At 49.0% G+C, this 14,901-nt stretch overlaps 1 protein-coding gene across 1 annotated transcript in view; it reads right to left on the bottom strand.

The window, feature by feature from the left end:
• Positions 1-860: 860 nt before the first annotated feature.
• Positions 861-14,901, bottom strand: part of Tmem132c (transmembrane protein 132C) — a 234,634-nt gene continuing 220,593 nt past the window's right edge. The window contains exons 6-9 of the mRNA XM_008853794.1: positions 10,849-11,054; positions 9,328-9,607; positions 8,119-8,307; positions 861-2,593 (exon numbers count right to left, since the gene is read on the bottom strand). Of these exons, the coding sequence (XP_008852016.1) occupies positions 1,394-2,593; positions 8,119-8,307; positions 9,328-9,607; positions 10,849-11,054 (1,875 nt within the window). The 3' untranslated portion in view covers positions 861-1,393. The remainder of the gene's footprint in view (positions 2,594-8,118; positions 8,308-9,327; positions 9,608-10,848; positions 11,055-14,901) is intronic.

A 14,901-nucleotide genomic window follows, 5' to 3' on the forward strand; every position in this document is an offset into this window, starting at 1 on the left:
TTCAGTAATAAAATCCAAATAAAAACAAAGACCATCCACTGGTATCCTTTGTGAGCATCCTTCTGCTGAGAGGGCCGGGTATAGCCAAATGACTTCTCCTCAGTTGATGGGCAGAGAGTGCTGGGCTCTGGTCATCACAGAGGAGTTCGTCAGCTGAATGCTGGTGTCCTGCAGACACACCACTCGGGTGAATGTGAGGCCACACAGCCTTGCTGTGCTGTTCAAAGTCAGAACTGACTGACACTCTGACGGATTTTGATCATTTGAGTTTATGCTGGTGTGCCCTGTCTGGTAAAGTAAGAAAGATTACTCAGCTCTTCTTCCACATGTTTTGTTTGTTTGTGTTTGTTTGTTCATTGACAGTTTTAGATGTGTCCTGCAGACATTGCCTACCAGGCTGACTGTAATACTTTGGGCTTTTGAATTTGACCAAACTACCTCCACATAGCGATATCTTTATGCCAACACCAACGGAGCCACCATGTGGCCGGGTGTCACATGCTGTATTCTGTTCTGGCCATGCCCTATTTTGACAGCCATAAACAATGCCTGACCCAGTGCTCGTGGTGGAGTGGGGCTCCATCTCCTCTCAGAAGGAGCTGAGCACTTTGTAAAACAACAGCAACAACCCCCCCCCCAGCAAATATCAACGAGGCAGGGAGATACAAAAATGTGTTAAAGTTATAACTTAAAGAGTGGACTTACTGACATTGCTTCTAGAAAAAAAAACACCTAATGAATAGAAATATAATTTATATTCCATTTAGGAAAAATAAAGCACTTGGCCCTCAGAAATAAACATTAAATATAAATCAAAGGAAGCCCAAGACACAAAAGAGATACAGAAAAGATATGTGGATTCAAAATTAAAAATTCTTGTTTAAGAGGCATCAAGTGTTCATTCCTATCTTTTCCCCAGCTCAGTTTGACAGACAGGCCGTCCTTGGAAACATGACTACTGAATTAAGATGGAAGCTGTCTCTTAGGAGGCCCTATTTTTACATTTTGTTCCTTTATTAGAAATATAAAGCAATGGTCATTTGTGTCTTTTTATTTGTCTTTTTGTGTTTTTTTAACAAATCCTTTTTGGTAGCCTGTCTGCGATGGATTTAGAATCATAAATAACCTTCCTCTGCCTGCCTGAGTGGTTCTCTGTTTTGTTCTCACTCCACCTTCCCAGGGAGTCAGAGACTCAAACTCCTGAATGTCCACCAAACCCAACTGCTAAAAACAAACACTTTAATAGAAAAATGTTCTTTCCCAGCTTCCAAACCTCTAGCCAGTCTTTTGTGGGGCCCCAGCCCCCCTGACTCAGCCCAGGGTGTGCTCTTTGCACCTGGCTACCCCATTGAGGGAGGGAAGCAGGTGTCCAGGCTGGTGCTGTGCCCCAGGGCTATGCCTTCTCTTGGAATTTCTCCAGGTAGGTTCTGAGTTCCTTGGGTGCACCCAAGTCCAGGTCTTGGCAAACCCACTTGATGTCCTCCTCATGGCCACCAAGGATGGAGTTCACGGTGGGGTACCCATCCTCTGGTGGGATGGTGGTGAAGGTGGCGAACTTTACTTTCTTCCGCTTGGAGGTTGGCGAGTGCATGGGCTCTTGCTTGGGCTCCCTGTTCTGCTGCCCCCCAGTGCTTGTTGGCCTGTGTACCTGGCTCTGCAGGTGCTTCTGGGAGCCTCCATTAAGAAGCAGATGGTTGTTCTCCTCAAAGCCCCCCAATCCTCGGTCTATGATGGTTGTGTGCTCATCCTGGGGTGGCGACACGTCTCCAATGTTCTCCAAGAGTTCTGCCTCATTGCCCAGCCACACCCAGTCATGGGAGTGGGTCATGGATGCCTGGCCTTCCAATGGTACCTGCTTGTGCCTATATTTAAAGGCGAAGGTGGCACAGTTAATGAGGAAGACAAGGATGGCCAGGCAGAAGACCCCCAGGAGGGCATACATGCCGATCTCCAGGTCACTCAGGCCATGGGCAGTCTGCACTAGGCCATTCTCTTCCAGCACACCCCCTGTCTTGGGGAGGTCCACATGGGCTGGGAAGTTGGTGAAGTCTATGGGGATGGTATGCAGCTGTGCCTCTCCTGACAGTCTGGTCCCATCCAGGCGGCCGCTCTTGCCTACCTTGTTATCCAACAGGGATTTAGCAGAGGTGGTGGCACTCCGCAGGGCCCCTTCCTCACGCTCCCCAGGAGAGCTGCCATGGGAGCGCCCCTCCTGGCCTGGGCGCTCCAGCTCCTGCACCTTCTGCCGGCGATCACTGGCACGATTCTTGATCTCGTCCTCATCCTTATCTCCAGCTGGACTAGAGTCATCCCATCCAAACTTGACCCTGACATGGCCAATACCTACAGCCAACACACTCTTGCGTTTGGATTTCTGGCAGGCCTCAGCTATGGTCATGTCCACTCGGAGCAGTGGGCCCTGGCCTTCCCCTTCAGCCACTACAATGGGCCACCAAGGGGAGAGGGGCGGGGGGACTGAGATGACAGCCTCATCCAGAGAGGTGGCAGACATGGAGAAGTCCTTGGTGTCATAGATGTCCAGGGGCGTCACTGAGCCATCACTGAACTGCAGCCACGTGCTGACCACTGCTTCCTGCAGAGACAGAAACAGTGAGGACTACTTGAGGGAGTACCTTGTCTCTAGGGACTCCTCCTGCAATAATACCAAAGAAACAGAGTCCTATGAACCGGAGGAGAAAACAGGCTTACATTGAAGTTAGAGTGATATCTCAAACAGAAACAGCTCCAGCATAAGCTTTATTCAGAAAACACACAGTCATGAACTAGCTCCCTGTTACCCACCAGACACTTATTCCTGGGCTCTAGTAGTCTTGCAGGACAAAGACAGGTGGGACTGGTAGGGTCAGGGAGTAGGAACAAGAAATTCTGTCAGAGCCAAAGGCATTAAACAGGAAACACTGGGCTAGAGATATGGCTCAGCTGGCAGAATGCTTGCCTGGAGTGTCTGAGGCCCTGGGATCAACTTCCAGCACTGCTTAACTTGTGTGGTGGTGCATACCTGTAATCTCAGCACTCATAAGAATAAGGCAGGACAATTAGGTGCATAAAGTCATCTTGGGTCCTATGAGACCTTGTTGAGAGAGAGAGGGGGAGAGAGAGAGAGAGAGAGAGAGAGAGAGAGAGAACTTTTCTCCTTTCCCTGTGCTACGTCAGGGTAGCAAGGCACCTTTTGCTTTGTGGGGGAAACAGGAAAGCTAGAAGACTTTGATCCTTGCATATGACCCTGTCATGCCATGGAAGACTCTGCAGAGCCAGCAGCAGGCAGCAGTGCCATGCCCATGCCAGCACAACAGCTCAGCTATTCTGTCTTTGCTTGTACACAGCTTTCCTGAACAGTTTCAGCAGAAGACACCAAGGATCTCAGGCTATGGTAAGGGGCTGAGTTATTGAAAAGACTGGCTATTGTTTGGTCAGGACCCAAACGACCACACAGTCTCCTATTGTGTAGAACAGTGAAGGGAGTTTTAAACTCCTGATCTCAAAATGCCCCCACCCTATGCTTGTATGTCAGGCAAGTTCTTGATAAGTCTGGATATCACCTGGCCCTGCAATCACCAGGACAGTGGGGGCCCAGGAATAACAGTTCAATGGCAGGCACAGGTCTGCCCGGCTGGGATACTCTGTGCCCCCTCCTGGGGTTGCCCCTGGGCAACTCTTGCTGTATGGCGGGGGTGGGCGCTGTTCTTCAGCACCATGGACAGAGCCTACAGCCCTGTCAGGGTTTTCCTAAATGACCAAGGGGGGGACCTGGGGCATGGAACAGGATGGATGGATGACTTGAAGATCATTTCATTGAAGTATTTTTAAAAAATATTTTATTTATTATTTTTATTTTATGAGTATGCATGTATTGCCTGCATGTAGCTAAGTGCACCCATGTCGTGCAATGCCTGTGGAGGACAGAAGAGACTCTCAGATCTGGAACTGGAGTTACCGACAGTTGGTAGCTGCCATGTGGTTGCTGGGTTTCGAGCCTGGGTCTTCTGCAAGAACAGCTAGTGTTCTTAACTGCTGAGCCATCTCTTCAGCCCCTAAAGTTTTAGAGAGAAATCACAGGGCAGGGAAGCTGTAAATCTCAGAAGTTGCCAGAAAGGGGTGGGGAGAAAAAAGGAAAACTTACGCTTCTGAGTTAGAGCACCTACACTCCTATAAGCTCAGCCTTCCAGGTCAACTATGTATTTATTGTTGCTTGAGGGGATTCTATGGATTTTGGAACTTGTATTCTTGCCTGAAGTCAGAAGTCCTGAGAAGCTGGCACCCTTTAGGGTATTCCTGGATGAACAATGGATGGGTATTGTTATACTGATCCTAGCTCCCTTGTCCTTTGAGTACAGCACATCCCTGGCCTTTTGTAGTCTGACATAGTCTCTCCAGCAGCTCCATTGAATTTGTCCTCATTAGTGACCAAGCTGGTGACACAACTGGGAGCTTGTATTCCTACTTTGCACAGTGCACCACTCCACTTCACCTGCTGGGAGCCTACACCATCCAAACAGTGAACTCATTGCTTCACTTCAGCTTGTGCAGAAACTGATACCAAGAATGTGGCTCAGCGATGTTGGTTTCTCCACCTGTGTCTCCTGAGGATCACATCACCTGACAAATCCCTTTCCTAACACCTAAACCACCCAGGTAATTATTTTACTTTACAACCCAGTTCTCTTAGAAATGAGTGAGGCTCATATTCTTTCAGATTTTGCATCTCTGAGAAGTTATTATGGACACAGTGCCAGCCTTCTATGCTCCGAGGGCTGAGATAAAACATCGTTCATTGTGCTGGTTCTTCATCTTGAATTAATTTTTTCCCATGCTGTGGATGGAGAAGGATATTAATATAAACCAAGCTCCTGCAAAGGGCAGTCAGATGAAACCCGCAGCTGGCCAGAGCCCATTTCCATCAGCTCTGCTATGTGATTGAGACCTGACCCTGCCGCCGTCTCATTACAGTGAGGCTAGAACTTCATCATGGAAGCCAACACATGTCCCCCAAGATGACAAATGTCAAGTGACTTCAAATAACACCTGCCCACTAGTGATTTAGACCCCACTCCTTCTGAGAGTCACTCCTGAAAAATCCAAGGTGCCCCATCGACAAATCTCCCATGTCTGGGATGGATATTCAATTACTGTTGGCTGATGAAGATAGATGGGTCATGTTGAGTATAGACAGTGGCCTTGTCCTGTATCCCAGAGGCTGAAATGCAATGTCCACTCTAATGAATGATCCATTCATAGCAAAGAGCTTCCTGCTTTGGACTTTTTCCTCTCTCTCTCTCTCTCTCTCTCTCTCTCTGTGTTGCATGTGGAGGTTAGAGGTTGATGTCAGGGGTCTTCTTCAGTGGCTTGCCATCTTGGATTTTTAGACAATCTCTCACTGAACTTTCGGCTTGTTGATTCATCTATGCTGGCTGGTCATCAAGTCTCAGGGATATGCCTGTCTCCACCTCCCCATAGCTGCATCACTGTGCCTGTTGCTTTTAATGTTTTTATTAGCTTTTGTAATTTTATACAACAGTTCTTAGTCAAATGTAGGCCCCTTACCCATCCATAACCCCCATCCCCACCAGACCTCATGTATAAGTTAAGTCCTACCCAGATGTCCTTCAGTGTAAATTCATCCACCAGAGTCTAGTCAGCCCATCTAGAAATTATATGGGCTCTCCCTCATCCAGCATCAATTCTTTTGTGAGTTCTAGGGATCTGAACCCAGGTCCTCATACTTGCATGGCAAGCACTTTGCTGTCAGAGTCATCTCCTCAGCCTCTACTCACTTCTTAATAATCTGGAACACACCTGTCCATAGGGGAGAAAGGAAGAGGAGCCAGCACTGTGGACTGGACATGACTGAAATACACTATAGGTCTCTCTGGCTGATGCTTGAGACCAAAGTCTCATAGCAATTGTCTGCTGTGGTCTGCAGAGTTTGCAGAGGGTCTTGTGAAGATGGCCAGGCAAAGTCCTCAGAAGCCAGGCACAGGGTGAGGGATCTGACTCCTGCTTGTGTCACAAGGTGCGGCTGTCTGTGAAGGGAACAACTTTCTGGAGTCTCCTGCCTGTGTCACATGGTGAGCTATCTGTGAAGGGGATGACTTCCTGGGCTACTTATGGTGGCAATGGAACCACATGTATCCTTAGGAACAGTGATTGCTGCTGTTGGTGGCAGAAGGGGACACCAGAGAAGTGGGAAGCCTGGGATGGCCTCTGCATTGTGGCTGAGGGTGATGAGGTTATGTATTGGGGTGGGGGGGGGCTGGCTGGCTGGCCATTAGGATCTGAGCAAGGCACCCAGACAATGGCAATAACTGGTCAAGAGATGGAGACCTAAGTCACCCTTAGTGAAGATCTGGGTTCTATCAACAACACTCCCATGTGGAAACAAGAACTTCTTTGGGTGAGAAGTCAGTCACGTGACATGCTGAGCACAGGGCCCAGCTCAGCATCCATAGAACCAAGAACTGGAGTACAGTGCTAAATGGTGGCAACTGTTACACAGCAGTAGCTAGCTGATACAACCCTGTTTGCTGACTACCATCTCATGGCCTATGAGCTGGTGCCTAGTTTTGTTGTAAGTTGCTAAACAGTGGTGATTGTTACACTGCAGTAACTTTCTGATAAAGCCCTGTGTGCTGACTACAGTCCTGGTGGTCCATCCTGGAGTCCAAAGTTGGGATGAGGTGGCTAGGCCAATTTCAGAAAGCCTGAATCACCGGTTCAGCTGTGTATGTGGGGTGAGTTGGCAGCCCAAGTTGGTACTGAGACTCTGCATGGCAGCTGGAACTTCCTGATCTTCCCTAGAGGGATGTAACCTCCCTGGTTCCTCTCTACCTGTACCCCTGATGGTGACTGTGGTCTATCCTAGCAGCAGGCCTGCCTCATGGACACTGTCATGGCATGGTATGTGAAGGACCATAGCCCTCATTGCTACCCGATTGGGTCTGAGGCCTGCTGCCCGCCCAGCTGCAGTGGGCCAGCCTCTCCAGTGCATTCCTGTCCATGCTGGAGTTTCTCTGGAGTTTCCTTGCAGCCTGCCAATTTCTCCTGGCTGTGTGTGGCCAGTGGGAACCAGGTCTGAGGCTGAGTGCCTGAACCAACATGGTGTCTGGCCTGGAGGAGTTCCAAGGTCCCAGCTGCTTCTACTCCAATGGCGATGGTAGCAGCGGCCCTCAGTGACAGAGGCATTCCTTGAAGCCTGTGACAGTTGATCCTAATTTAGTTCTTAGAATGCAAAGTGCTGTGGCTAAGCTCTCTAAAGACTGAGGTCAGGGGTCTGGGACTACTTGGTGGGCACTGCCACAGTGCTAGCTCTGGAATCCTCGCTTCTCATGGGCGTGTCCTCGAGACTGCATGGAAGCAGCAAGTCATGCTGCAAGATGGTTGAGGTAGGCCACACGGGGCTCCACTTTGCCTCCTTCCTTCCTACCAGCTCGGAGTCTCCACTCACTCTAGCACCCACAGTGCACAGCGCAGAGTCGGCTCTGCAGAGCATGAGCAAAAAGTCCCTGTCTTGTAGTAGCTTTCCATGGAGGAAAACAACAGTAAAAACAGGAGCAGAACACATGTAAAGAGAAACTTCAGGGGTGGTGAGGCATAAGGGAAGTGGCAAAAGAGGCAGAATGGCCAGGGTTGTGAGGAAGGCATTCATGAGCAGGGGCTGGAAAGGATCTGTCCCAGGCCAGAGGAACAGCAAAGGCAGAACTCCAGAGGGGCTCAGAAGCAGTAGCTACGTAAAAGCATGCTGGGAGTTTCAGAAATCTGGGGAGTTAGGGACGGAAGTGAGGCAAGGCCACACCTACAGGGTTGTGGAAGGAACATGGTCTCTTAGGCATATTCTAAGTCACTGGAGCAGGTGTAGGCAGAGAGACCTGGCCTGACCAGAGGTTCCTCACACCAGGAGAGGACGTGGGTGGAAAAAGAGGAAGATATCAGCTATTCCTACCCCTGGGAGAGGTTGCAGAATGGACTTACCCTGATGTGTGCCTCAGACCCCTGAGGGTGAGCCGAGCACTTGTGTCCACTCTAACTCTGAGCCTAGACACATTTCCCTCCTCCCTTCCACGGAATCAGGCCTTTGGCCCTCTGCCATTCTGTGGCCCCTACCTGTCTAGGGGCACGCAGCAGTTCCTCAGCTGTGGCCACAGCAGTGGTGGCCTTGTTTTCTGAGATGGGGTGCAGGGTGACAGATAGCCCAGCCACCACCTGGATTGCCAAGTCTGTCACGGATACTTTGTCGTCCAGCACGGTCACTGTCTTCTCTGCCAGGATGGAGTCGGACAGTGGGGACAACACCTGTGGGGACAGTGGGACACAGAAGATCCTTCATGTTCATTTCCAGATGTGGGAACCCTGCCCTGCCATGCTGCTCCATCTCAAACCAGTCAGAGGTCCTGAACACAGCACAGGAGACATGGGCATCCCTTACTCTCAACACCAGCCCACAATGAGCCTTTGTGGGGAGCAGAGGCATCTTTTCCCTGACACTTTAGTTTTTTTGGTAAAATTAAATAAGAAGTTATTACATTGTAAAAGGGAATGACCCCTTCCTGTTAACCTTGTTAACTGTACATGGCAGTCATGTTAGGTAGACTCATAATGAGTTGCATGCCAATTGATTTTGCAGTACAAATCAAATTCTAAGTGATCTATGAAATTACCGAGGAGAACTGCACTGTATGCTGCTTCCCTTCCTCCCTCCACCAGCATGGGGCATCCTTGTGGAACATTTCTGTCAATTCTAATAAGCCCAATGCTGGGTTGGAGTAGTGCAGGTGAAATGATAGTACCCACCATTCCATGCATGGCATTAGGATCCTGAACGATATTCTAGGAGGGTAGTAACAGTCAGCTGGGACTTGAGGGAGTGGAGGAAAAGATGCCCATTATCTGTCTTGAAACTGACTACCTTACACATTCCTTTGAATTATGTAGAATTATGATGCGAGCTTGTTGAATAATAGCAACATAACAGAGTGGCTCGAAGAAAGATGGAGAATCCAGGCTTGCCTGGGACAGGCAGCAGCAGTGTGTACAGGGTGAAGGCCAGTCTCAAGCAGAGAGCCAATCTGGACAGCTAAGGGGGAGGATCAGAGATGGGACAGGAGGCAAGCTGAGTACAGTCACTGAGAATAAGTTCCCATGGGGTGAAGTTAGAAGACTGGGCACGCCCAAGCTTGCCTTCTGTTCCCATGTTACCCCCTGGAGACAGTGTGGGGAGAAGGACCTGGCCACAGTGTCCAGCCCCCACTCCAGGAGCCCCAGGAAACGTTTTTCCAGACAAGGATGGAGAGAACAGGAGCCTCTGCTTCTTACCTGGATGGTTGTCATTCCGACTTCCCGCCCAACCAGAACTCTGCTGTCCTTCAGGGTGGCTACATGCGGGGCCTCCAGCTTCATGAAGTCAGCCACCAGGTGGGTGATATCAAACTGCCAGTCTGGACCCAGCAGGTGGCTCAGCTGGCCCCAGGGCCCCGCACCCTCTGACACAAACTGGGTGAGGACACGCACAGTGGCATGCTGGAACTGCAGGGCACAGCCCCGACCACGCTGTTCTTCCTCCTCCTCCTCCTCCTCCTCACTGTCCCGGGTTGGTCTGTGTGGGAGGAGAGGTGCTTATTCAGAAAAAGGGAGAGGAAGCTGAGAGGTTTGCAGGAAGGCAGGCACATGCCCCAACCTCAGGACCCCCAAGGAGTTCAGAACCCATCTCTGGACTACACAGAGGCTTGAGCATACCACTGGGAAAATGAAAGACAGCTGTTATTTCCTAAGTAGGGATGTTCTACAACCAACCACTAGCCACACATGGCACCTTTTGTTTTTATTTTTTAATGTATGTATGTGTATATTTGCATGTGTGCATGTGTACGTGTGTACCTGTGTGTGCATACATGTGGGGAATCAGAGAACAACTTTGGATGTCATTCCTGAGAAATGCTGCCCACTTCCTTCAAGACAGGGTCTTCTATTGGCCTGGGGCTCACTGATGAGGCTGGGCTGGCTGGCCATCAAGCCCTAGGAATCCACCCGTCTCCACTTCCCCAGTGCTAGAATCACAAGTGTTCAGCACCATGCCCAGAATTCTGTTAAAATATGGGTTCTAAGGCTTAAACTCAGGTTGTTCTGCCTGCATGGAGGCCCTTTGCTGACTGCGCCATCTCTCCAGCCCCCGCCCCCAGTTGCTCTTCTTGAAGCACATCAACTTATCCCTCAAAATGAAAGAGCTGTCAGGAAGTCACCCCAATGATCTGGGACGAAGTGCAGGAGGATGGTGGCCTCGTTGGCAGCCCTCACTGAGCTGATACAGGCTAACTTGGGGGAAATATGGCTCCAAGCTCCAATCTCTCGCCTATAACCACCTAGCATCACACAGGAAGTCATCAGAGGCTTTCTACAGCAAGGTGAGTGCCTTTATGCTCTCCCAGTCACAGAATGCTCAGAGTGTTTCGGGCTTAGTGACACCATGTAGAAGTCAATGGTATCATCTAACTTGGAGAAACTGAATCAAATCCCAGGCCCTGGGGGTTGAGGGGTTGGGGAAGATATGCCATCTTTGACTTGCCAATTGTAAAGAAGCCACTTCAAGGGACAGCAGGACGCACACTCCTGTGTACCATGAGGACAACTCAGTTTGACGAGACTGCCATGTGGACCTGGCTGGGGCACCTGGGGGCCATGCATTCCACAGAAGGATGCTGTCAGGGTTAGGGAGATCTGGGCTGTGGGAACATCAGTTTCTACTGTGTGCTAGGTCCTGCCTCAGCCCCTTCAGTGTGAATGTTGATGGATAAAGCTGGTGCTGTTATGGCTCAGGGCATTTTTCCATCTTGGGCTCACCTCTTACTGGCCACGATGGGGACCCTCCAGCCCTTAATCTGGCTGAGTTCTGTGTCAGAGACATCGATCTGGAGGGGGAGCCTTGGGACCCACACGGTGACATGCAAGGGTGTGCTCAGGTGCTGGTAGGTGAAATTTACCAGGGCATCCACCTTGCCCTTAATCTCTTTGCCGTTGACATAGACATAGTCACAGTGGTCTGACACCTGCAAAGACAGAGGGAGAGATGGAGTTTACAGGGCTCTGCTGACCACCCACATTCTCTCTCTCTCTCTCTCTCTCTCTCCACACACACACACATACACATATAATGAGGTGTGTGTGATGTATGCCTGTGTACATGTTTGTGCATGTACACACGTGGAAGCCAGAAGTCGATGTCTGGTGTTTCCTGCTTTCACTTTCATTTTGTACTTTACTTTCTGAGACAGGGTCTGTCCTTGAACCCAGAGCTCACTGATTCAGCTAGGCTGGCTGGCCAGCAAGCCTCTGGGATGCTCTTGTCTCTGCTGCCTCAGTGCTGGGATTGCAAGCATGCCCTGCCATACCTGGCTTTTACATGGGTACTGGGGATCCAAATTCAAGGGCTTATTCTTGCATGTCGAGCACCCTACTAATTCATCTCTCCCACCCCTAGTCTATACTATTTTCTTGCAAAGCGCACTTACTTAGTTCAATTTTCTCCCAGTGCTGAGAGTGAGACAAGCATCCAGTGTCATTGCTTTAACTGTAAATTGATCCAAAAGCAGCAAGAGCAAATGGGCAGACAGAGAAAGATAGAGGGAGAGGAAAAGCTGGTATGACTGTGTATTTATAAGACTGCGTGATTATCATGTTCAGTTTCTCAGTGCCTCGTGGAAGCATCCAGAATAATCCACCTGAAGGATAAGAGGTGGGGTATCTACCATCTTCTGTTCTCCAGGCTGAGGGTTGTCCCTGTCTTGACAGAATGCCAGGAACAGTTTGAGATGAAGACTTAAGAATCCCAGAGTGACCTTGAACTTGCAGAACACTGTAGCTGTGGCTGAAACCTGAGTGGGCAAAGGGAGTGTGGTGGCCACCAGGAGTGTAATGCAGGCTGACGTCTGCTCAGAAGGGATACAGCTGTGTGCAGCAGCCCATCCAGCCTCCCAGGATGCCAAGGGGCCAGTGCATTCTCCTGCAGCTGTGTTCTCACAGTTTCTGCATCCCTCTCTGTCTGCTTACACAGCCTGATGGTCTTCCTTGACACCCAGACCTCTTTGGGAACACTCTTCCACACCAGTTTGTCTGGCCTGAGCCAGGTCAAGGGTCCCTGTGATGCCCTCCCTGACTCCGGAGACCATCACACTTGCATTACAGCTGCTCCTATGTGAGTGATGGAATCTCACTGTGACTTCCAGTCTGTGCTTCCTTTATCTGCATCATTTCCCTTTTCTTTTATTTTCCTTCATTCCTTCCTCTCCCCTTACCCCCCCTTCCTTTCTCCTTCTGTTCCCTTTTCTCTTTTAAGGAATTTTTTTTGCCTCAAGAAAGGGATGACACAAAGCAGAAATAAACCTAAGCAAGGAAAAGCAAGAGTACAAGCACCTGGCCTCTGTGTTCCAAAGATGCAGCCACTCGCACAGGCATACCCAGGGTCACATCCACAGGCAAGCTGAGTATGCAAAGAGGCAGAAGATGTGCCTGTTCTCTAAGGCAGGCAGGACTTACAAGAATGTGATGTGTGCCAAGGATAGTCACCGTGTGTATGACTGATAACGGATGTCCCCAGGAACTGTGAGCAGAGGACTAGACCAGCAGTCTCCTCTGCCAGTGCCTTGGTAATAGTTATATCCCCTGGAAATCAAATCAGGATCTGTCTATGCCATTCTAATGAACTAAAAGCTGAAAATAGAAACTGAGTTGAGTTATGGAGAGGCAACATGACTTGTCTTGCATAGCCAAGCTTATGGGATGTGATTTAAATTGCTCCATGTGTCTGTATCACTTTTGAAACTGTAATATTCTTGAGGGAAAAAGTGCACCATATTCATTTTCCATTGCTTTGTCCTTACACTAGATACTCCTATGAGGTGGGAGCTCAGCAGAGTGGGGATTGGGTGGGGGAATGTATGAGTGCATAGATGGGTAGATAGTGAGGTAGATGAATAGACAGACAGATGAGTGGATATATGGAAGGATGAATGGATATATGGATAGATAGATGGGTGGATGGACAGACAGTAGGATGGAAGAATGAGTGGATGGATAGACAAGTGGATGCATAGATGGATAGAGGGAGGGTAGATGGAAAGATGGGTAAGTGAACAGGTGGATTAACAGATGCATGGGTGAATCGATGGATAAATGGGTGGATGGATAGGTGAGTGGATTGACAGGTGGGTGGATGGACAGATGGGCTGATAGATGGGTAGGCAGATGGATGGCTGGAAAGGTAGATGAATAAATAAATGGATGAAAGGATGAAAAGACTGGTGGGCAGTGAGATGACTGTAAGGATAAATGGACAGGTGGATAAAAGGAAGGATGGGTAAAGATGGAGACATAAGATAAATGGATAGATGTATGGAGATGTAGAGATGGATATATGGAGATGTAGAGGTGTATGTATGGAGATGTAGAGATCAGTGGAAGGATGATAAGGAGATGGATGAGTAGACAGATGGAGAGATGTATGAAAGGATGAAGATGTGATGGATGAGGAGATGGACAGACAGGAAGCAAAAGAAATAGGTGGACAGGTGGATGGAAGGATGAACAGATTGGTAGAGATGCAGATGGATGATGGAAGGCTGGACTGGAAGATAGACAGACAGAGGGACAGATGGGTGGATGAAGGATAAACAAATGGATGGGTAGACACATAGATAGATGAACAAACACACAGATCCCCTCCCACTTCATGGTACATCTACTTTAGGACAGCCAGAGCAATTGAGTAGAGCCAGGGAGACACAGAAAAGATGGAAGCAACAGGGGAGGATACATAAGAATTTAATTAGAGACCGTCCAGCAGGTTCTCAGGTAGTGCTTCTTAATCTTTCTAGGTCCACTGACTTCCGCGAAAAGCTGCATAGAGCTAAGCTGTACCGGTGAAATGTATACATGTACAGTTCAGCAACCATTTCTGAGTTAATGAAGTCATCCATGTGGCACTTAACCACACCAAGCTCTATCAGCCAATTTGCTTATCTGTCTCCTTCTAGACTGTGCTCTTTGGAGCAGAGTCCTGTCTGGATCTGTGAATGTGACCAAATAACATCCTGGATGAGCAATAACTGTTGTGACCAATCACCCTTCTCCTTCCTCAGTACCTGGGGGACCACGCATGGCTACTCTGAGCCCCACTTTAATCTTTTCCATTTGCAGGGCAGCTGGTGAGGGCAGGGTGGAGAGAATTCCCTCAATCTGTTAGGGATAGTGGTATGGAGGGGTCGCTCACTCACTGGTTGAGAGCAGTTTAAAAGTGTTTCCATGCTGAGCAAGGATGGAAACCAATTTCAGGCCTGTCCCAGACTTGTCATTAGCATGTAAACACTGTCCTGGATCTGGGACGGTATTAGCATAATAGCCGAGCAAGAGTTCTATCACTAATCACTTCTTTAATCAATGTTGTAATTTACAGACCATTGACTTTCCTCATTTATTACCTTTCTGCGCTTGGGTGGGTGGGAGCCTTGCCTCTCCAGAATATATAAATGATTAGGAGGGACACCAAAGGTACTAAGGTGCCACGCATGATAGAGCCATTGTCTCTGTTGTTCCCAAAGGTGTCACCAACATCTGGGGACATCTCTAGATGCATTAATCATGTCCTAAGTGGCTGGCAATGGGAACCAGGGTACCACAAAATGAACATGTTTCCTACAAAAGGAACTGAATTCTATAGGAATTTTTTCAGCCCCTTCATCATTTTTCAGAATCTTTTCCTCTGTCTCTCTCTGTTGGTGGGCTGTACACTGAAGTCCAATGGCTCTGACATTTAAACCACATGGGCTGAATGCATGATGGGAGCTGAACCAGCATTTGACTTCTGCCCACAAGGACCTGGAGGGAAAGTCTGGGTCACAG

The sequence above is a fragment of the Nannospalax galili genome, unplaced genomic scaffold, assembly GCF_000622305.1.
Source record: "Nannospalax galili isolate Female #2095 unplaced genomic scaffold, S.galili_v1.0 scaffold566, whole genome shotgun sequence".
NCBI lineage: Eukaryota > Metazoa > Chordata > Mammalia > Rodentia > Spalacidae > Nannospalax > Nannospalax galili.